The 23534-nt window shown below is 40.3% G+C and overlaps 2 protein-coding genes across 4 annotated transcripts; one reads left to right on the plus strand and one right to left on the minus strand.

Annotated features, from left to right (window-relative positions):
• Nucleotides 1-13: 13 nt before the first annotated feature.
• Nucleotides 14-14595, plus strand: LOC117445271 (uncharacterized). 2 transcript variants are annotated; one of them, XM_034080807.1, is made up of 9 exons: nt 14-278; nt 792-1082; nt 1985-2284; nt 3238-3348; nt 3655-3717; nt 4109-4144; nt 4532-4570; nt 4646-4687; nt 14441-14595. In XM_034080807.1, the coding sequence occupies exons 1-9, from the start codon at nt 140-142 to the stop codon at nt 14497-14499; spliced, it is 1080 nt and encodes a 359-aa protein (XP_033936698.1). In that variant the 5' UTR covers nt 14-139; the 3' UTR covers nt 14500-14595. The 2 variants fall into 2 exon arrangements, with proteins under 2 accessions (XP_033936698.1, XP_033936710.1); XM_034080819.1 differs by having other exon boundaries at nt 920-1082.
• Nucleotides 14596-14597: 2 nt separating this feature from the next.
• fam114a1 (family with sequence similarity 114 member A1) lies at nt 14598-23199 on the minus strand. 2 transcript variants are annotated; one of them, XM_034080796.1, is made up of 13 exons: nt 23105-23199; nt 21728-22099; nt 21202-21286; nt 20871-21097; nt 20271-20405; nt 19959-20111; nt 19685-19883; nt 18756-18841; nt 17552-17779; nt 17247-17386; nt 16841-16913; nt 16548-16601; nt 14598-16152 (listed from the first exon to the last, which is right to left on the minus strand). In XM_034080796.1, exons 2-13 carry the CDS (start codon nt 22091-22093, stop codon nt 16027-16029), a joined length of 1872 nt encoding a protein of 623 aa, XP_033936687.1. In that variant the 5' UTR covers nt 22094-22099; nt 23105-23199; the 3' UTR covers nt 14598-16026. The 2 variants fall into 2 exon arrangements, with proteins under 2 accessions (XP_033936687.1, XP_071058992.1); XM_071202891.1 differs by lacking the exon at nt 23105-23199 and adding an exon at nt 22958-23090.
• Between the last annotated feature and the right edge of the window lie 335 nt (nt 23200-23534).

Genomic DNA, 23534 nt, shown 5'->3' on the forward strand with positions numbered 1-23534 from the left:
CGTTGTGGCCTGCCTCTGCAAGACGTATGTGATAATATCGAGGCAGGCTTCTACCAAACATTTCTGTGATGCTGGGTCTGAAAACACGTGTTTGTTTCAGAACTCAAGAAAAGGAAGTAGATAGCACAAGCCCCAGGTCATGCCTCTGTCAGGGGGAATACGTTTGTGTGTGAGATCTTATGGTGCAACCATGACAAGAGCAGCACTGACTAAACTCCTCATCCTCGTGATCCTCGCCTTCATCATCTGCCTCCCAGATTTCTTCACATTGTACAGAGGTGGGTGATTTTATATAAATGTCACTATCGGTTCACAATCTCTTGAAGAAGTTAAAAAGGAGGAAGTGATTGTTTTGACTTAGTTTTCCTAAAAATGTTGGTTAAACTATAATAACTAAAGTCTACCATTAAGAGAAGTTTACTTCATTTAATACATTTTGATTTCTTGTCACTGTCTGATTCAACCTCTTCATCTTTATTTCTGAGCTCAGAGTCATATCCAAATATAGCTCCATTCAACAAGACATTGACTGACAGCCGCTTTGAAATTGTTTCCGTATTGTGTTGCTTTGAAAAGATGGTTCTCTTTTTGAGAGCAGCCTGCATTAGCCTTTGTACTTGGCCACGTGTTCGCCTTCAATGATTTTGCCCTGTGTGTCAGATATAAACTGGAGGCTATATCTTCCATTTTGGGATCTTGCTTTGAATTCTGAATAGAGTGCACTTTGCATTTCTTCCATTGCTGCCGAGAAATCGTTCTGACTTTTCTGTTCATTTGCTTTCCCCTTTCAGTATCAAAAGTGAACTTCCTCTGCCTGCCCTACCGACGCTGTGAGGGAGGGTATCGGGTGAAGAAGGGGGGAAAAGCAAAGATTGGGGATGCTGAAATTACAAAAAAAGATGTGTGTGACCCCTCACAGACTCCAGAAGGTGACGGGCTCGCGCAAGACTGCACACAAGAGCATCAGAGCAACACGACAGATCCTGAGTCCAGGAGCACCTCCAGAGACCCAGAACAGAGCTGGTTCATGTGTGAAACAGATGTTGACGTTTCACAATTACACAGACATAGCTCATCTTCAGGTACTACTAAAAATATACATTTTCATTGTTTTTAGGCATGCTAGCAATGTGGCTTTAGGGATGTCAGCACATTGGTACAGACTTAAAGTGGCCCTATTATGCTTTTTGGGGTTTTCCATTTCCTGTGTTACAGTATATAGGTTTTTGTGCATGTAAACATCACTATGGAACACTCACGCTTCTATTGACCAATCACAACAGGGCCGGCCAGAGCAGACTGGGCTTTCAGACAGAGGGTGAAAAGAGGTGCTGCAGCACATGCAGTATGAGGAAAAGAAAGACCTTTTTATCCATTAACGCATTTAAACGGAAGAATCACAAAATACAAAAATTAGCAAAATAGGCTGCCTTTTTGAATTCTAAACAGACATACATGGTCCCGAGACAAAAAGAATCCTGTTGACTTCTGTTGCTCATCATTTCATGTGGATTTAAGAATATTTCAGTTAAACTTTAACTCATATTAACATCTATGGCCCTGTTTACACATGAAGTTGTAGTTCTTTCTGGACATGAATTACACTGCCATCAATAACTGTAGTGTTTCTGCTTTCCCAGCTAACAAAAGGTGATGAGACATCTTTAAGATCGGTATTCTAGTTAAGTTATTTGCAAATGTTAAAAAAAAGCAAATCCCAGAGGAATAAAAGGGCATTCAATTAACCCCTCTCTTGTTAGCAAATGATGGCTCTCAACAGAACTCTGCAAAAAAAGAAAGAAAAGCCAAACAGAGACGATGGCATGACTGCAAAAATCCTGATATGATCATGAAAATTAAAATATAATCTACGTTATAGGGTGCATTCCGAGCTACGATCCTTCAACAACATTGCACGGTTTTCTTCAGCAAATGTACGTAGCATGGCTGTAATCAATGTATTCCTCTTTCTGTGTCTTCACAGCTCTAAAAATACATTTGGTGGTGTCAGTGGAGCTTCAATTTGGGGATGCAGAGACCCTGAATCTCACCTTATATGGCCACACTAATCACAGCTCCCTACACCTCTATCCACCTGAGGAGGAGGACAAGGAAGAGGAGGAGGAGGATAAAGAAGGACAGAGGAAGGCATTTTACTGCTGTCTTCCTGCCCTGCCCATCTCGGAGTCAGCCAATCAAAGCCACTGTCTCCTTTGGCTCGCCAATCAAACAGTTTTGAATGCAACAGCAAAGGAAAAGCTGCCATGGAAACGGACAGAGAAAGGTAGGTGTCAGGAATAGAGAGCTCATTTTTCTTTGTGTGGTCAGTGTGGCTTCAATCTAAAATTTGAAAGGAGAGGAAAGAAATTGGACAATCAGTTTTCATTTTAGGTCAAATTGATTTTAAGGCTGTCCTCTCTCTCAGTCCACAGTGGAGAATTGTTTTCCAATTGAAGACATTTTCCTCAGTTGTTGTTCTTTTTTACTCAAATCTCAGCTCTGTTTCCCTTCCTCTCTCGTCTGTACTGTATGATCAGAGGTATACAGTACATCTTAATAAACTGTATCTCGAAGGCTGTATTGATTCTGTCTGGAGCTCTTTCCATTTGTCTCTCTCTCCAACACTTCCCCAAGCTTAAGGCTATATTTTCCAGTGTGTCTTGAAAGCTGGGTATCAATCTTAATTTCATGCTTCCACGAAACTTTTCCATACCATACCCTTTACGTTTAGTATCTGCATGCTTTTCATTCATTTCCTTATTTCTGTCTCTGGCTTATATGGATTCATTTCCTGTCTTTTTTCTCCTTTCTAATGTCCACCAATAACATGTGTCATGTGGGTGAGTGCAGGGCAACAAGGGAAAGCACCCAAGTGCAGACAGACACTCAAACAAACAAACAAACAAACAAACAAACAGGAGGTGTTCTTGTTTATATATTCAAATTAAGGTACATAAGCCTTCAGGGTTTCAGGGTAAAGTGTTAAGGTTAAAAGGTTTAGAAAGCGATCTGGAGAACATTATTAACAATCTGGCAACTGAAAAAGAGGCTGATACTGTATGTCCTGACAGGGTTATGGAACAGGCTTCTAGACTCCTTGAAATGAACAATCACTGGCATCTGTTAGTCTTAATAATGTCCCATCAGTGATTTACAATCAGGATGGAGTATTCCTGGGACTGAGGAGATGCTCTGAGACAGTAAATGAATCTGCTTGAATCCCTCTCTGTTCTTTAGATGAGTGGCAGTGTGTGTTCAGGGCATTCTGTCTGGCTCTGCTCGGTGTGGTGGTGCTCACTATCGTCATAACTGTGCTCGGACACATCTACTGGAGGAGGAACTCCTGCAGTAAGGCACACACACACACACACACACACACACACACACACACACACACACACACACACACACACACACACACACACACACACACACACACACACACACACACACACACACACACACACACACACACACACACACACACACACACACACACACACACACACACACACACACACACACACACACACACACACACACACACACACACACACACACACACACACACAGACACACACACATACACCTGCAACATACACACACAGCTTGATCTTTAAACGTTGACCTGCAAATGTTTCTTATTTTTGTCAGAAAAGCCCATGGTGCATCCTGTCGTTTATGATGTCACTGGGGGTCACTGCCAGGGGTTAAAAGGTAAATATGAATGTGTCCTATGAATTCCTTTTATATAGAATGTTCCATTCTTGCTCATATTTTCAGTTCTGTTCCTTATCAAAGTGAGAGTAGACACCTTATACAGTAACCCCAGATACACACGGCTCGTTTTCAGCACCTGTGGTCAAGACTAAATCTAACTGATTACAAGCAATTTTGTATATTCAATACACACTACTTCACAATACTGCAATTGTTCCTCAATGGATCATTTAAAGCAAGCAAACTCTCATAACAGGTGACAGGGCACTATTGAACGCGTCTAGGAGTCTGTTATTTTCCCTTAATTATTATCGTTTGTCTCATACACCTGTATATGAAATGAATCACAATATACCTGATGTGCCGTTTCTTTTGATCTTTCTACCAGATGGTGAGATACACACAGAAATCTTCATTCCCAAAGGTAAACGATTTTGGAACATTCACTAATACCGCATCAACCTTAAAAAAGGTTTACACCCTTATTTCTTGTGTATGTATTGTGTACATGTAGAGACTTATTTAAGGCATTTGATCATTTATGGAACCCCATTTTTAAGGCCCCCTGCCTAAACAAAACATACGACCGAAAGTTGTTTAGCTTTGGGTGCACATGGTACATTTGGGATTTACTGTAGGTGATATTTTAGGTACTCTAGCATTTTAGGAAAAGCAGGTGAAATACTTATTGAATCCATGTCATACTGATCCATGAGTTGAAGATGTACCCTTTTCTGTCTTCCTATGATCCAGTATTTTCCACAATCGTTCATTTCAAAACCTTAGAAACTTGTTTTGTTTTTATTGACAGGACTTTCACCCATTCCAGAAGTTGACACACAGGATAATGGTAGGATATTAACACACAGCAATTCTGAGAAACATCTGTGACTGTGAGTTGATAGTTTTTGCATGCTTTTTTCAGATGAGATAGAAACTCTGCTGGATGGCAACCACTGCTATACAGGTAAAGATGCAGACCTACAGACTGAAAGAGGCTACTTTATGTATGCATTTCCTTTGCACAACTTGTTTCCATTAAACTGAGAAAGATAAAAATCATTAGATCTCCTAATTTAAGTGTTGGCAAAAGCACATACTATATACCGCAACAAGCCCATAACATTTTAATCGACATTATTAAACAACAAGCAACACAGAGTTGTAAACTCCATTAGCTAAAAGAGCAACGTTGCAAAGGCTATCACTGCATAGTGCACACACTCAACGCTGCAGTGCCTTTTGTCATCCTCTTTTGTAAGTTTAAACAATGCATTTGTTGTTTTACTCGCCTTTCAAAACTTCTGTGTTGGAACTTTGAGCACCGCAAATCCTGCTCAATCTGCAGCAGGTTCAACTCCTCACAGTGCAAACATAACGAATCCACTGCCTCTCCAACTGAGCTGCTAAAATAAAACACGTTTAGAGTTGATAACTCAAAACATAAAAAGCAGCAGGATGATTTTAACAGCAGGAAGTCCTTACACACCTCAGTGACGTTAACACTTCTTCAGTTGAGTGGAAAACACCTGGAGGATGACCACATTAGCATATGTTTGTTAGCTAAACAAACCTGCACACACCTGTGAATGACGCGACATTGTGCGTTTAATGAGTCACAGAGTGGGCTCGCCGGGTGGTGCAGTGACTAATTAAGCTATATGCATTTGCTTTAACAATGCCGATACTTTTTTAAAATCCATTTGGAATAAAAATCACATAAAACATTTATATAAACTTGATAACTTTAACCGATAATAGTGTCAAGTTCTGATTGGGTTTGGTTGATTGACTCCTGCCTAAACTTGAAAATGGCCTGTTCACTCCAAAAGGACACACGGGACAACTCACATCTTGACTCTTTTCTTTTTATTTGAGATCATGTATTGTTCTTTTAGCTTCATGGAGCTTCATTTAGCTTCCATGTACACAAAACACACTTTCATTAAAGAGCCTGTGACACGGTTTTCCCCCATCATCCAAACCCATCAATTTGAGTACATATTGTCCCCTTGAAAACCGTTACTGAACTGATTTTGGATATTTGTACTTTGATAACCATTAATCTGCCTTCAATGTTGACAATTTTCTGGATCTTCTCGCGGATTCTTCAAGTCCCGCCAAATGATGGGTGACGTCATTGCGGGCACAGCGCTCCAGCTGCACCGTTCAGGATCCCAGCGTCTGCATGTAAACCTTTATATATATACAGTCAGATGTAAACGCACAACGGCGCACACAGCAGCACGCTCAGACAGCGATGACAGGTTAATGTTGAACGTGTCTGAGAGCTCATATGAGGCTGAAGGATCGGTTTATGTTGTATCTGTTAGAAGTTTAGGAATGAGGTGCGTCAATATGGGCGATCATATGGTCATGTAGCCAGTGGTGGAATGGGACTAAAAATCATCCCGGGACTCTCGACCGGCCCACTTCGGTACCGCTAGTAAATTGTCAACGGGGGGAGCGGGGGATGTAAAATACAAATATAATGTATAATGTCTGTGTCTTTGACATTAGCGCTGCTAGCCACCTGTGCCCTGTACTACGAAGCCAGTTCAACAGACCCTGGATATGTTTGAGTAACAAACAAACTAACAAACGAGATCTCGCTAAGCGGTCCTACGACGCTGGTTATCAACTCGGTAAATCAAGCCAGGGTTTCTCTCTCCTGCTGAGAGCGCGTTCACGTCTAAGACACGAGTGGATCTGACTTTAATTACATTTGTCTCGAGTGTTTCGTCAACATAATGTGTTAAATAATACTTCTGCATACAGTCTGTGACACTGTGAGTGTTGCACGGCCAGATGAGGCTGGAGAAGCTGACTCAGATAAGGAAATATATGATATATTATGATATTATATGATCGATGATCTGATTGATGATGTAATATGAATGATAAGTGCGACACGTCGGCGTCTTCTCTGCATACGGCAGTTTAAACTGTATTTCCTTTATCCTGTAATATGACTTGAGAGATTTAAACTCCGCACACTGAGTTCATCTCTTTTCTATAGACGCCGGAGGCGTGCAGCGTCAGGTAAAATAAGTTATTTAGCCTTCTCAAACCTGAGCCTCACGCGCCGCCTATGGGGGATGTGCTAGTTACTTATCCGACCGGCCCACTTCGGTACCGGCCCATCGGGATTCGTCCCGATGGCCAGTCCGCCACTGCACCCAGCCCACGTAAACTGTCAACGGGGGGAGCCTCGCTGCGGGGAAACGGTGTACCTAGTGTCCCGATCGGAGTGGGAATAATAATAATAATCCGTGCATTTTATCCATTAATTTCCCCAACATTGTGGTAAAAAACCACACATTTAATCCACGTGGGTGTACTACAACTACAAAAAGCATCGGTTTGTTTTCTCATCAGTAAATGCAGACCGGCTCAAACAAACGATTTTTAATCATCATCCTCACTCATCATTTAATGTATCATATGTTCGCCGAATTGACATGAAAGCACTAATAAATGTAGTTTCATCCACTTGAGTTTATAACCACAAAAATAATCGATTTGTTTTTATATCACATCCGACGGGAGGAAATTCAGCAGCTCTCACTCCCGATTTTTAATCCTCATGTAATCATCATCTTCACCACGATCATTTATGTTTATGTCGCCGAATTGACATGAAAGCACTGACAAATATGAATATACTGTAGTCAACTTCATTAAAACGTTATCAACGTGCCTAAACTCAGTAATTCACCATTTCTACGCATGACACAACACACTTTGTCCGTGTTTGGCTCTCGAAGCGTTCCCGCATTGACGTCACTTCCGGCTTCCCCCAAAACTTCAAAATGAGTGAAGGAATTTCCCCGCGATGTTCGAAATTATTGATATTTAACGAAACGGTATCGCTTTTTCTTTTTTAAACTGACGGTTCGAGATTACTAGTAGCCCAATATTTCATTGCACAACAGTTGTTGGGATGGTGTCACAGGCTCTTTAATTTAGAACAATTTAGGCAAATAAAACATTTAAATGAAAAACATGCCATTGTTAAACATGCACTTTAATTTCTGCTCTATGGTTTTAAATGTAAATCAAGTGACAATTTAACATTTCATGTCAAAAGTAAATTCATCTCAAACAAAGTAAATTAATTCCAGTTTCTAACTAGAAATAATTATTCAATTCAATGTTCTTCATCAAACTTATCTTAAAACCAGATAAATATATTTAGAAATATTACCAGCAGTGTCTTTGGGTGAATCCTTGAGTCAATCCTCTCCTCTCTGCCCCTCAGGGGCCGTTTCTCAATCGCGAGTACACATGCTGCAGAGCAACTATTTCAAGTATACTACGTCATAGAGTGGCGCATAATGCTGGACATTTAACCCATAGATATATATAAACACTAGATGACTCACCCGCGCTGCTGGACAATGGAGACCGACGTTGCCACTTGGCCGCCATCTTGCCACAGGCAGTTCTCTCATTCATAACATTATGGTTTACTATTTAAATAACCATAGCTTGCTCAATTTTCAACCAATTTTCAAACGGTTTGGTTTTTCATAAACAAGATGTAGATGTAGTTATGATACTGCATACTTATAATCATGGACTTTCATATGAAAATAACATTAATCAGATAAAGCAATAGCTATACACACACACACACACACACACACACACACACACACACACACACACAAGGTATTTATATTAAATATTTTCCGGTGTATATATTTCCATTTATTTTATTATATTGTTAATATTTAAAATAAATTATAAATAAATTATAAAATTAAAATAAATTTATATTTTATAAAAATCGGTCTCATGTTACTACTCTGTAAGCCAAGAGTTGTTAATTTAGCAATGCCTTAGCTTGAAGAACAGGGACACAACTAATGACAATAGCATATGTTGGTATATTATTTAGATATTCACACCTTTATCAGAAGAACCAAACCAACATAAAATGTGCTCACAAACAGGCCAGTTCTGTCTCATTTATCACAATTATTTTTGACATGAGATCTTCATATCATCCTAGTTTTGTATTTAGTTTCTAGATTTGTAAACAAATCCAGAACCTTTGAAATATGTCATTGAAAAAAGACCAAGAATAATATAAACTGTACCATGTGTCCTTTTGTGTCCTTCTCCATTTGTGGTTTGTCTTGTCTCACCCCGGCTGATATATCACAAAATCCACTGTTTAAATTGTTCCCTATATTGCCCCTATGCCCCTGTAAGGTGTCCTTGGGTGTTATGAAAGGCGGCCCCCCAAAATAAATGTATTATTATTATTAAGAAGAACAACTTGGTGTGGTGTGGAGGGGATGTAGGAAGCAGGAGCAGGTGGGGAGAGATGGGGCTTCAAGGTTCAAGGTTATTTGTTTTAAATGTGTCTTGGAGATAAGGACCAGCTGCACACAATAAAATACAGTATAACACAAAACCAATAAGACACACGGTGACACATGGCACACCAACAATCAATCATCGTCCAGCCTCAGCTTTGGTATTCTTTCACAACCATGTTATGGGTTTATTAGACTGAGCAAACATAAACATATGTGGTGATCCCACGGGTTCTTGTTTGCAGACAGCGGCGATTGGAGCATCCGTAGGCTGCACAAAAGTCCGGCATAGTCAGGTACTTCTGTAAACACAAAGCCAGCAAATTCCTGTATCATAATGCAAGATGTTTTTAACAAGCCAAACCACTTGGAAGAAATCATGTGTAACTTAAGTTATGTTGAAAAGAAAGAGCAGTTCTGCGTCTCCCACTGGTGTAAAGTTGCTGGGTGAACTTTGTAATACTAGGTCTCACTCACAGCCTCTTGTTATTAGCCAGCTAATAAATACAACCACATACACAAAGAAAAGCTGCAATTTCAACATGTCCAAGCATCCTGTATCATAGCCATGCTAATAATGTTTCTAATAAACCAAACCGTTTGTAAATCAGTCAAGATTTAAGAGAGTTAAGAGTATTTTTGTGCAGATCACTCACCTTACAACAGCTACCATAACGCGAATCAGAGTAACTGTTGACTGTGGCAAGATAGCAGCCGGTCAGCTATGCTGGAAAATCTCCCATGAGCCATCTAGTGTTTATATATATCTATGGTTCCAATTCTCTAGAATGATAGGAAAAGAGGTTTCAAACTTCCTTTATAACCTCCTTTAGCTTAGGAACCACTGGACCTCCCTCACCGAAAGGAGTGGAGAAAATGCTGCCCCACAATGCCTTGCAGCCGCAGCATTTGCCGTCACACAACAGTCGGCCGTTCACGGAAATCGATTATGACAGAGAAATTATATCATGAAAGTTACGGTGCTTATTAAGCTTTTCAAAACATATGTGGTAAGTTGCCAAAGTGCTTTGTTTTGAACGTTCAACAGTATTATAATCGAAAAGAGAAATATGAACGTTAGTTTTTACTGAAATTATCAAATAAAGTCAACATTTCACAGTCTTTACTGAGCTGTGTCTGTGTGGGGTTTGTTCAACTTTTAAAAGATGTTTGAATGGTGATATACACAGTGATAGATGTTAAAGACTAACGTTTATAATAAATACATTTGTATTGATTTTAAGATATTTTTATATTTCATACAATACTGGGATCATGTTGTATTAATGTAGACCGGAGGGAGAGGGTGACGAGCATACGTTTCACTTTCCTTTTTTATTTCAATTCCAACTTTGGTCATGAAGAATATGTTTCTCTGTTGTCCACGTTCATAAAGCAAAGCAACAGCATCAGAGCACGGTGCAGAGTCTCTAGATGAGTTTACAGGAGTCCCTCGTTCTTATTAAACATCCATGTTATAGTCTGCTGTATAGAAAACTGTAGTTTCCATAGTTTCCCCACAGCAGCAGACGCACAAAATGACCTCCGCTGGCGCATCATAAACACGTCGGATAGTGAAAGTGCAGTCGGATTCTCTAAAGTACCGCAGTCTCTTCTCCTAAGTCCTTTTGAATTCTCCTATCGACTATCCCTTAACCCCGTGACGTTTCACTCAGAGGTCAAGGTATAGGAGATAGGGTTAGAATTTAGGAGCTGATTTTTAAACTATCCGAACGCAACCGGGGCCCAGGCAAGCCCCCAGGAAGTGCGCCGGAGTCTGATGAGAATATTCGTTGTGGACAAACGGCGGTACTACACTTCCTTTAGGTTGCTGGGCCCGGAAACACTTTTTCCCATTGACTTACATGGGGAAAGAGTGGTCTGTAACTCGTTGGATAATTTTTTTTAAACAAAATAAATAACCCAGTATGAACACTTGTATAGCCCTTTTTTAAAAACATGCGTTCCTCAAGTTGTAAAAATGTGCTAATAACGTTATTCTGAGAGTTATTTCCCTCTGCATTATGAAAGCGCATCTAACCCACGGGACCGCGCCGCCCGGCACGTTCATGTTCCGTGTTCAGCACTACATTGCGTTTATCTTTACCCATGGATGCACAATAACAACGGACCCATATCGCCTTACTGCCATCCCACGGAGCTGTAATAATGGATATATTGCAATTTTTGCTGTAATTCATCATTTGTAAAATATTATACTACATGGGCTGTATGATTAAATCTTGTACCGTAAATGTTGTATTAAATAAAGTTAATATTACCGACGTTAGATTAACGTCCCTGTAGTTTATTATTGCACTAAGAAGTTTATTGCACCGTGTATATATATACATACATGTGCAATAATTATTTCATGCTAAATGAAGCTCTGTTGGATATCACTAGATCCTGTTACAGCGTAATATAAGTACATAACGATTGATGTGTACATTAGCATAATTACTAGCTAGCCGCCAGCTGCTAACTGCCGCCTCGTTAATATGCTGTCATGAACGCACGGTGCTGTTACGTGTACGCAAATGTACGTGCTTGATGTGAACGAGCATTTTGGTTAAAGTTGCGCATGCGCTATGAGCGCACATACGGGTACTTCTCCGGGTAATCTGTGACGTTTCACTCTCTCAAAAATTGGGCCATTTTATCATCATGCGCTAATGAGCAACTGTCATAGCGAATGAGGCCCCGCCTCCCACGCTGTATCCAGGGCTGCAGTCGGATAGTTTAAAAATCAGCTCCTAAGTTCTAACCCTATCGTCTATTCCTTGACCTCTGAGTGAAATGTCACGGGGTTAAAGGCCCTGACACACCAAGCAGTCACCAGAGGACTAGCCGACGCTGAAGTCGGCTGTTGCCTGGCCGTGTTCCCCTGCGTTTTGGCCATGTGTCGCACGGGAACACACCGCACCGACTTCAGTGCATGAGTGGCAATAACTCTCCTTACCAGCAGGCTGCGGTAGTGTGTATTCGTCATTCAAAAGAGGCAACAACCGGAAGACAGAGAAGAAGAAGAGTATCTTTTCTCCGTAATATCATACAGAGCTGGCCTCTCCTGGATCAAGGTGATGAGCAGGTCTTCGTTTGCATCATTCCAGATCGCCATGATGAGATGAAAATGAATAGCAGTCTGTGTGTGCCTTCTTAAATCGTTTGTTTACATCCCTCACTTCCGCTTCGCTTCTCATGCACTGATTTGCTAGCTGAACAGCCAATCAGAGTGATTATTTGGTCCGACTGCCAGACCCGATGCATGGCCGATTCAACATGTTGAATCGGCCATGCATCGGGTCTGGCAGTCCAAATAAGGCGTGTCACGGTCGACGGTGCGGGACACACCAACCTGACTACGGCGCCGCGAATGCCCGACAGCCTCTGACGGCCTCTGACTCCCAAAATCGGGTTGGTGTGTCAGGGCCTTTAAGAGGCCAGCTCTGTATGATATTACGGAGAAAAGATACTCTTCTTCTTCTCTGTCTTCCGGTTGTTGCCTCTTTTGAATGACGAATACACACTACCGCCGCCTGCTGGTAAGGAGAGTTATTGCCACTCACGCACTGAAGTCGGTGCGGTGTGTTCCCGTGCGACACATGGCCAAAACGCAGGAGAACACGGCCAGGCAACAGCCGACTTCAGCGTCGGCTAGTCCTCTGGTGACTGCTTGGTGTGTCAGGGCCTTAAGGGATAGTGGATAGGAGAATTCAAAAGGACTTAGTAGAAGAGACTGCGGTACTTTAGAGAATCCGAATGCACTTTCACTATCCGACGTGTTTATGATGCGCCAGCGGACGCATCATAAGAAAACCACAGTTTTCTATACAGCGGACTACAACATGGATGTTTAATAAGAACGAGGGACTACTGTAAACTCATCTGGAGACTCTGCACCGTGCTCTGATGCTGTTGCTTTATGAACGTGGACAACAGAGAAACATATTCTTCATGACCAAAGTTGGAATTGAAATAAAAAAGGAAAGTGAAACTTATGTTTAAATAAATAGTCCATTTAGCTTAGGAACCTTCCTAAAGGAGTGAAATGACCCGGAAGTCCCTCAGTGGCAGCCATGATAAGTGCCGTTCGAATTCTCTAGAATGATGAGAATGATAGGAAAGGAGGTTTCAAACTTCCTTTATAACCTCCTTTAGCTTAGGAACCACTGGACTTCCCTAACCGACAGGAGAAGCGAAAATGCTGCCCCACAATGCCTTGCAGCCGCAGCATTTGCCGTCACTCAACAGTCGGCCGTTCACGGAAACAACCGATTATGACTGAGAAATGATATCATGAAAGTTACGGTGCTTATTAAGCTTTTTAAAACATAGGTGGTAAGTTGCCAAAGTGCTTTGTTTTGAACGTTCATCAGTATTATACTCAAAAAGAGAAATATGAACGTTAGTTTTCACTGAAATTATCAAATAAAGTCAACATTTTAGTCTTTACTGAGCTGTGTGGGGTTTGTTCAACTTTTAAAAGATGTTTGAATGGTGATATACACAGTGATAGATGTTAAGGACTAACGTTTATAATAAATACATCTGTATTGATTTTAAGACCTTTAGTTCATACAATCATACGTATTGGCATCATTGGTATTAATGTGGACCTGAGGGAGAGGGTGACGAGCATAAGTTTCACTTTCCTTTTTTATTTCAATTCCAACTTTGGTCATGAAGAATATGTTTCTCTGTTGTCCACGTTCATAAAGCAAAGCAGCAGCATCAGAGCACGGTGCAGAGTCTCTAGATGAGTTTACAGTGGTCCCTCGTTCTTATTAAACATCCATGTTGTAGTCCGCTGTATAGAAAACTGTTTCCATAGTTTCCCCACAGCAGCAGACGCACACAATGACGTCCGCTGGCGCATCATAAACACGTCGGATAGTGAAAGTGCATTCGGATTCTCTAAAGTACCGCAGTCTCTTCTCCTAAGTCCTTTTGAATTCTCCTATCCACTATCCCTTAACCCCGTGACGTTTCACTCAGAGGTCAAGGAATAGACGATAGGGTTAGAATTTAGGAGCTTATTTTTAAACTATCCGACTGCAGCCCAGCTCTTCTTTGAGCCACCTTAGGCTCCCTGTCACCACCTGCTGGACTGAAGCCAGATTTAGAATTTGCCCTTCACCGTTTTTATCAGTTATTATCTTTATTTTAATATTGACTTTCGTCTCGACAATAGGGGCTCCTGAACTTGCACCATTTTTATTGTCTTTCTTAATTTGATTGATGTCTTGTGTATATTTATATTGAAAATGATTATACTTCAACTAACTACTGTAGCCTACATCAAATATACCTCATTTAGGGAGTTCAGGTCATCCACTCTGACTCTTTATCCTGTTATCTAACACTCATCTTTCTTTTTTGTTTATCTTTAGAAAATCTTCATCATCGCAACCATCCCTTCATGTCTTCATTATCAGAGGAGCAGACCTGATGACAGAGGAGCAGCCAGAAGAGCAAAAATGAAAAAGGACAGCTTTAATTATCAGCCACCTTAATGGTAAAAATAAAAACATCTGAGACACATGAATATGAAGTTAAACATTTATTGTTGACAGTCTAATGGCATTATTATTAGAAGGGAATCACAATATGTTAGTAAACTCTCCAAACTTAAATAAATGACTTTTCATTTCACATTACAAATCATTTTGTATTCTAAGGCAGAAGCATGGCTGTTGCGCAGCCTAATCTCATCTGGATGAAGCTGAAAGAGTTAAAACATTACGACAGTCATTTCTTTGCTTAGTGTCTTTCGTGCCTGCAATGCATCTCTAAAAAGGGAAGTAGCAGAAAATGAGAAATGGCTTGAAGCTAAGAGCCAATTTAACACTGGATATTAAAGAACAGATGCGCCGTGAGCACCTTGGAATGGCTGCTAAAACTTTACATTTGAAGTAAAAGGGGAAAAATAATCATTTTGAAACTGTTTGAGATGTTTACCTCCTGGGAGCCAGAAGTGTGGACAAGGAGGACAATATTAATTCAAATGTTTTGGCTAATGTCTTCTTCAAGATGTTCAGATTTGGAGCAAGCAGTAGTCATGTTGTGTAATTTAGTTATTAAGATAAGGGTAAACATTTGAGTGACATTTGTTTCTTTCTTTCCAAGAGTCGGATGAGGATAGTGGTTTCGAACCTCTCGGCTAACTCTCAAGAGGCAAGAAAGCTACTGTAATAAACAAAAATCCCCAATAAATCGAAACTCAAACAATTTGTACTATATAACTATTACTAAATATAGCAGCATAACAAAACATAATCAGAGATTAATTAATTTACATTACATCTTTAGTATAACAATAAGGCATATAAAATAACGCAGGAGAACTTAATATTTTCTCATTGAAAGTATGAAGCACAGATCTGTGTCAAATCAAACTGAATAAGAGTGGTACTTCATCATTTAACATGGAAAAAACAAATAAAGAAACAAGCTAAATGTGTTGTGTATAATCACTAATACTGGCATTTTGCCTCCAACCAGATTCAAAGAACATTTCAGCCAAACAGACATGTCACTAGTGTAAGTCAATGGTCTTTATATTGAAATCACAAAGAACCATAAGGAGTGCAAAGAAAGCTTAAATTAACGTAGAGTCCCTTCATACAGTCCGTTTTTTTTTGGTTCAGTTTTTGGAGACGACACAAACATGTTTTTTCAGATTGAGTAGTAGCTTTGCTTGAATAAACTCTGAACAAGTCAGTTAGTGTCCTCAAAGAAAAATATATGCTGAGTCAAAATAACGTCAAACATGGGTAATTTTTACAAGTGTCTATTTTGTTAAACTGTTATCTTCAAAATGATATTACGTATGTGTAAACCATCTTTGGCCTTTAGCGATGGCATGGGATGTGGATTAAAGCTCTTAATCTGAAATAATCTATTCTCTATACTTTCTGTACAACAATAGATACATTAAGGCGAGCAGGTGAGCATTTGGCGAGTGTGTGTGTTTCTGTTAGTGCTGTGTCTGCGCTGATGGTTCTGAATTGGAGCGACATTGCTGGCTCTGGATGTGGGAGATCTGCAGAACGGGAAGCAGCAGCTGCAATGCATTCTCAATGTAGTTGGTACTGTTGGAGCCCTGCAGACAGGAAATCCATGAACACCATAAACATCATTAACTACATCATCATCATCAGAAATTCAATGATTTGTGATCATTGATGAACAAGTGGTTTAGGGTATAGTTTAAGCATTTTTTTATTTTTAGAAATAGTAAGGATAGGTATTTGAGGTTGAAATTATAAAACACAATTTACTTTGAGCACCATTAATATATTGAACACCTTGTGAATTTATTTAAACAGATCTTTATCCTTTGAAGGTTAGCTCACCTCATTCCCCATTAACACATTAAACATGATCAATTACCACACATTTACAGCAGTCATCTTCACGCTGTGCTTACCACAGCATTCATTTAATTCATTGTCAATTATATTCAAGATCATCTAAGGACAAAGGACTGCATCTCACCTCTAAAAGCACATCGTTTACTAGCGGATTCAACTCCTCTGCTTTCCTTTGGCCCTGCGACAGAGAGACAGGAAGCAGAAGGAGGATGACACTTAGTTTACTGGTTGTACATTTTCATAACAATCATGAATCATAAAGAACTACAAAGATTAAACAATGTGTAGGTTGTGGCCCTTTCTAAAGATCTTTTTAAAAGAAAAAAAACATTTATGCTGTATTTGTGGTTTGTTTATCTACTTCTGCCTATGACATTTTGGAGAAAAACAAACCTACTAACTATGCCTTTCACCTACCCCAACAAGAAGCAGCGTATCAGAGAACTTCTTGGCCAAACACTCCACCTCCTTACACATGGCACATGTCAACCTGGAATACAAATGAAGATTTTAGCAAATTGCACACACACACACACACACACACACACACACACACACACACACACACACACACACACACACACACACACACACACACACACACACACACACACCACACACACACACACACACACACACACACACACACACACACACACACACACACACACACACACACACACACACACACACACACACACACACACACACACACACACACACACACACACACACACACACACACACACACACACACACACACACACACACACACACACACACACACACACACACACACACACACACACACACACACACTCACCTGGTGAGGATGTGTGCCTGGTCTCTGGCTGGTTTCTCCAGGTCCTGGCCGTGGAGGATGAGCTCTGCCACCTTGTGGAGCTGCTCGATACTGCGAGCCGTCACTTCTGCAAGACTGCTGACTGATGACAGGTAGACAGCCTGCAGGGGGAGCAGGAGGAGAAAAGCACACAAACACATAAAGAATAACTGAATCAAATCAAATCTGTCCATGACAGCAGGTGAAAAAGAAAGGTGACAATAAAAGAATAGAGTATAAAGTCTGTAATGTTGCTGTTTAGAGTCACACTGTTGAGTTCACCTCACCTCTACACATCTGGGGTAATTCTCTTTCTCCTTCTTTTCCTCCTCTCCTCCCTCCACCTCGCTCTTCTTCTCCACATGCTCTTCTCCGTCTTTCTTCTCCTCCTCCTCTTCGTTTTCTCCAGGTAAGGCCTCTCCTGCTGGCTGGTCCTGTGGCGTTTCCCTGTCAACCGTCTCCGTAGAGACAGGCTGTTCCACCTCGCTCACCCAATCCTGGGCCCTCATTCGAGCCTGCAGATGTATAATTAGAGAGATCTCAGTCCTGATATATGCTAATGAGATGCGTATACACGATGATATGCTAATGTGGGTTCTATATATGTGAATTTGAATATGCAGAAGGACTTCAAAAGGTGATCATTTCTAGGTCTAAGACTGCAGCAGGAGAGAGTGGGTGTTAATATTATGTATGTAGTATGTACGTGTGTCCAAATATCTAGTACAATTGGAAGGGAAATTAGGCAATTCTCTCTGAAGAGATTTATTCAGAGTGCAGTTTAGATTTTAATTAAAGTTGAAAGTAAGTTAATTAAGGGGGTTTATTGAAAATGATTTTCTCTGATAGACTTTAAGTGTTTTGATACTACGTTTGTTACATTTCCCAGAATGCTTCTTTAATTGACAGAATAGAGCTTTAAAAAATATACTGTGAGTACATAACATTAAAAGAGGTTTAATGGGAAATCTAACCTATTAGGATAGAGCATAGGACAAAAACTTCAGAAACCACCAGTGAATATTGAGGCCAGAATCATTGAGCCCTTAACTGTGTTTATTTGTTTAGGATAAAGGTTGTTTGAAAAAGATGAACTGAACATAAAGAGTTAATTTCTGCTTGATGTAGAACAAGTAACAATTAAGATAATATCAATACAATTAGGTTCATATTTAAATCATTTAGTTTTGAAATGTTTTTTGTGGTTGCCATGTTTAAGATTATGTGTTAATTATGTGAATTGGGTTGTTGGTCGTTATATGTGTAAATATTGATAACAATCACATTTAAAATAATCTTAAAAAACGAGGATGAATTTGAGATGCATCAACTTCAAGGCCAGTATGCAAAAGGGGAACGATGACAGCGAGTCTTTAAATGTACATATGAGAATGTGAATAATTAAAGGTTAAAATGTTAAGGAATGAATGAAAGAATGAATGGATATTCATTCATCCAAAGTGTGTGTGTGTCAGCTCAAGCATTTCTCACCTTGTTGAGTTTGTCTGGCGTTGCAGCTACATGAAGTTCAAACAGCAGCTCAGTGAGGACGCTCAAAAACTCCTCTCCGTCCGCCGCTGGCATAAATACAAAATCACACACAAACACACACATCACATCAGTGTACTTCACACTGCATATGTTAAACTAATAGATGCATGAACTGTAGAATGAGAGCAGATTCAAAGCCACATGCAGTGTTTCCCCCCATGCTAAGAGCATAACGATAAACATTTTGTCTGCCTTCAGCTAAACAGCTCAATCAACATTTGGTGCACTTATGATTCATGGTTTTGTACTAAATAAATTACAACTCTTATATATAAGTACAATCAGCTCTAAATGTGTAAGGCACACACATGCAGATTCAATGTCTTCATCTGATGTGGGTTTTGTTTTGAATTGGCGATGTGTTAGAAACGTATCAGTGGCCCCTGAACACCAACACTGGATCAGGCTCCCTGTTAGACCCTGAGGGACACGGTCTGCTTTGAGCTCTGCTGTGACATCGCCTGAGGGCCCCTCTCGCACAGTGACTTTACATTTAAATGTCATGTGACAAGTGGCATCCCCTTGACAGTAAATCCAACTTTTGCAGAACATATTACTTAAAGAGAGAAACAGTAGTAGATGAAGAACAAAATACCTCCAGTTGCCATAATGTTGAAATATTTGTCCAGGATTTTGCAAATAGGAAAACTAGTTTGTGTATGTTGACACTGACAGACACAACGTTATGTCACAATCTGACGCTGACATGTTTTAGTTACTTTAAGTATGTGTCATATCAATTCTGTTCCTGACCCATGTCCCTCTGACAGATTTAAAAGGTGAAATTAAATTATGGCCAGCAGATCCAGGGTCAGTGCTCAGGGTCCGCCTCTACCTCCAGGTCCCTGCGGCTGGTTTGGGTCACTCACATAGGGGGGTTGAACAGTGTAATTGGGAACTTAGAGCACCGTCATCCTTCATCTGTCCTCCTTCTTCTTCTTTTTCTTCTTCCTGTTTTTCCTCTTCCTCACCTTCCTCTCGCTTGATGAAGATATTCTTAATGACGATCAGCTCCTTCTTTACCTCGTCCTGCTCCTCTTCCACCAGGGAGGAGAGGAAGGCTTGGACCTAGGAGCAGATATGGAGTGTATGAGTTGATAAAAAGACTGTATCTTAAAAGCACTCCTCACACTGGTGCCTTACCTTGGCCTCGCTCTCATTGGACAGGATCTCCAGGGCCTCGAGATGTGACAAGCCCTGGTAGTCATCAAACAGAATACCATAGTGAGCTGTGGGCACACTGATTGGCTGGTTGCCCAGGCGGGCCCGTTCTTTCTCTTTGGCTTCCTTTAACATCTAAAAAAATCACAGGGAGACCTTCATATAACAGCAGACAAAATGTGGATTCAAACTGAATATCACCAAACCAAAATCCATGTTTTACTCCATTATTTATCTCTTAAAAGGAAACATATTGAGTGTCTGTATGTGAGCTCTGAGAGTATGTCTACATGCCTGACTCAGTGACACCGTCTTCTGCATCAGGGTCTTAGTCTTTTTGAAACCCGGGTCACTCTCAGCAAGAACAGTCATGGTCTTCTTTCCAATGAACTCCAAAGCATCCAAACCTCCACTGATCACTGACTTACCCTAAAGAGACAAGAGATACACAGAGAGAAACAGGAAATTGAAAAAGATAGAAATACAAATATTTAAGCATAATGAAAGTGATACAAAGTCCACAGGTTTACTTGAACTGAAATGATCAGATACTGAGATAGTGAAGCGAAAAATACTTTTTGTAATACGATAGATTATAATAGAAAAAGTTTAAATTATATATTAAGATTATACACTAAATACTTTTTTGTGGACTATTTGTTTTCTGAAATCTTCTTTTGTGTCCATCTTTTCTTTTGTGTTCAGCTTACCTATGAACCCATTCATAGTTAGGGCAGAAGAAATCCGAAAAAGGATGGCAGATATCTTTGTGAGTCAAAACTCTGACTTGCATTAACTAACGTATTTTTTAATTTAGCAGATTTGAATCAGAAATCACTGGCAGGTAATTGTTTACATGATTGTGTGTGAATGTGTGTGTGTGTGTTCACTCACTGTGTTCTGCATAGCGTGTGTGATGCTAGAGAAGACGCCCCTGCCAGGAGCTGCAGCACTAACAGGAGACTCAGCAGAGACGGACAGCTCAGGATCTCCACCTTCTCCTCCATCTGTCTTCTGTTCCTCCACTGCTTCCTCCTCTTCTCGCGCCTCCTCTCCTACTGAGGTCTTGTGGAGGCGCAGAGCTTCTCCTGCCTTGGTTTTAACCGAGGTCAGGCTCTGACCTGCACACAGACACATGAGGTAAAGACTCAGGAAATCAAAAGAGTTTGTAAAGTTGTAAGGACAAGAAAGAAGAAGAATGAGGAAATAGGAGCAGAGGACGTACCCACTGAAGAGGTGGCACTGTTAATAAGAGATTTTCCCCATGAACTCCAAACTCCCCAACCTTTTTCTGTCTCCTGCAGTGAGCTCTACAGATATAAACACATACAGATAAATAGCTGGAAAACTTTGAGATATACAGTATATATTTATTTTACTATTTTTTGCACATTGTCATCAGCTTTTCGCTTGAAATTCTAATATGTCCTGCCCAACACAAGGGCACAATTCTAGTTTAAGGTATACTTAAAAAAAAAAAAGGTGCATGACAAAATCAAGTAACAAATGAAAATGTCCTCGTCACTGTACCTTGACATTTCTCTGGTCAATTTATTTATATACAACTAATGACACACTTGCATATATGCAAGTCTGTTTCAAAGGTTTGTTTTTACCTTTGTCTAGTTAATATCCCTGTTTGTACTATGTCACTCTGGCAATAAAAACAGGTTTGGCCTTAAAAACAGAGTATAGAAAATGTTATATTTTGCACTTTATGACAAGAAACCAATGAAATGATTGCAACAAACCTCCACATCCTCCTTTACAGCCTCTGCGTCTGGCTCCAGGCTCACTGGTTGGTCACACAAGATCACCTGACCCTCAGCGGCGGGTTCTGGTTGGTCACATATGATCACCTGACCCTCAGCAGCAGGCCCTGGTTGTTCGGTCGGACCCTCTGAAGGGTTAGCCTCGGTGGTCATGTCCTCTGTGGTCGTCTCCTCAGTGGTGGACCGCGGGAGATTAAAACTCTCAGGAATCAGAGGAGGCTGTAGAGAGGCTGGAGGCGATGCAAAGGCTGCTGGGACATCCTGACAGGATCCAGGGTCGGGGTGAAGGGGCTCAGTAGGGGGAGAGCTGATGTCAGCAAAGGGGTCAGTATCAGCCTGAGACATGGTGATCTGGAAGAGAAGAGATTGATTTTAGTGGTTTTAGTTAAGAAAATGCAGATATGTACTCCTTTATAAATCTATGTTTCCTATGTTACACATCTTACATAATACAACACATACCTGCATTTAAAAAATATATAGCATTAATTAAAGCTGACAAGGTTAGTCTAATATCGGTATATACTGGCTGTAGGGACTTATGACTACAGACAACCTAACGTTATTTTATAAAGACATTGCCTGCATTTTCACAACACAATTTCAATTGTTGATGCAACGAATAATCTTGTTTGTTGTTAATTACCAATTAAACAAACAATTTTAACAACATCACCAAGGTTGAAATCACTGCAACTAACTATCCACATGATAACTGTCATCCCTGTCATCATGGTTTTTAAACACTGCGAAGTTTGTCTTGAGTTAAATGTCATTTAACACTGTCATCGTTCACAAACTACATGTAATGGACAAAATAGTAAACAAACCAGTTGACATTATCAATATACAGCAATCCATTAAAACAGACAACAGTTTTCAGAATACGGCACTTTAAGTATAAAATGACAACATATTTCCATTACTCTGGAGTAAAAATAATTTATCCATAAACTTTCGAAATCATTTTTAGAGTTATAATTGTAGCCCATAACTATAAACTGAGAATTACAAAAACAGTCATTCAATATTGCCATCAATATGTCGAAGCATCTTCTGCTTCTCTTAACACTTATTAAACACATTAGTAAACAACGTTGACATACAGAGCAATGTCAAGCAGACATTTAACAAAGACCACTGTTCAGATGGAAAGTATGACAATAAGACTATTATTCGCATGTTAATGATCTTATTTACAAGTTCTACCTTTTTAACAAGTTAAACAATGTATCAAAACTTAAACGCCCGTTGTGTTGCCCATTAGTGTCAGTCGGCTACTGCAGTTAGAGAAAGTAGAAAAGTTATAAAGCTCAAAGACAGTTTTGTTTTTGTGAAAGTGACAGTGCAGCTCACCCGGTTGCGTGGTGCCAGCAGGCTGCGGCTCCTCTTCCGCCCCGCCACGTCGGCAGGCCGGTACGTGACCACTGCTCCGAAGACTATGGTCACACAAGATAGTTCACTGCCTCAGGAACACAGACAGTCATTGGAAACAACTGTTGTCTACTACTGTTTTATTCCACTAAGAAGAAAGCAAGTGCTTAAGCAGTGCATTATTAAAGACACTGCTCCACTGAAACAACTACTTTGTAACCGTTGTCCGGTGCGTTTGCTGAGGGACATACAACATTTTACATACAACACATGTAAAAGTCTCACAATGAAATCTGTTGATAATTTCACATTTGCTCCGACAACAAAAGTATCCGCCTGATGGCAGTTGATTTTCAACTTGCTGTATACATAAAGGGGAAGGCACACGGTGAGGTGGTTTTAAACGAAGACA

The sequence above is a fragment of the Pseudochaenichthys georgianus genome, chromosome 1, assembly GCF_902827115.2.
Source record: "Pseudochaenichthys georgianus chromosome 1, fPseGeo1.2, whole genome shotgun sequence".
Taxonomy (NCBI): domain Eukaryota; kingdom Metazoa; phylum Chordata; class Actinopteri; order Perciformes; family Channichthyidae; genus Pseudochaenichthys; species Pseudochaenichthys georgianus.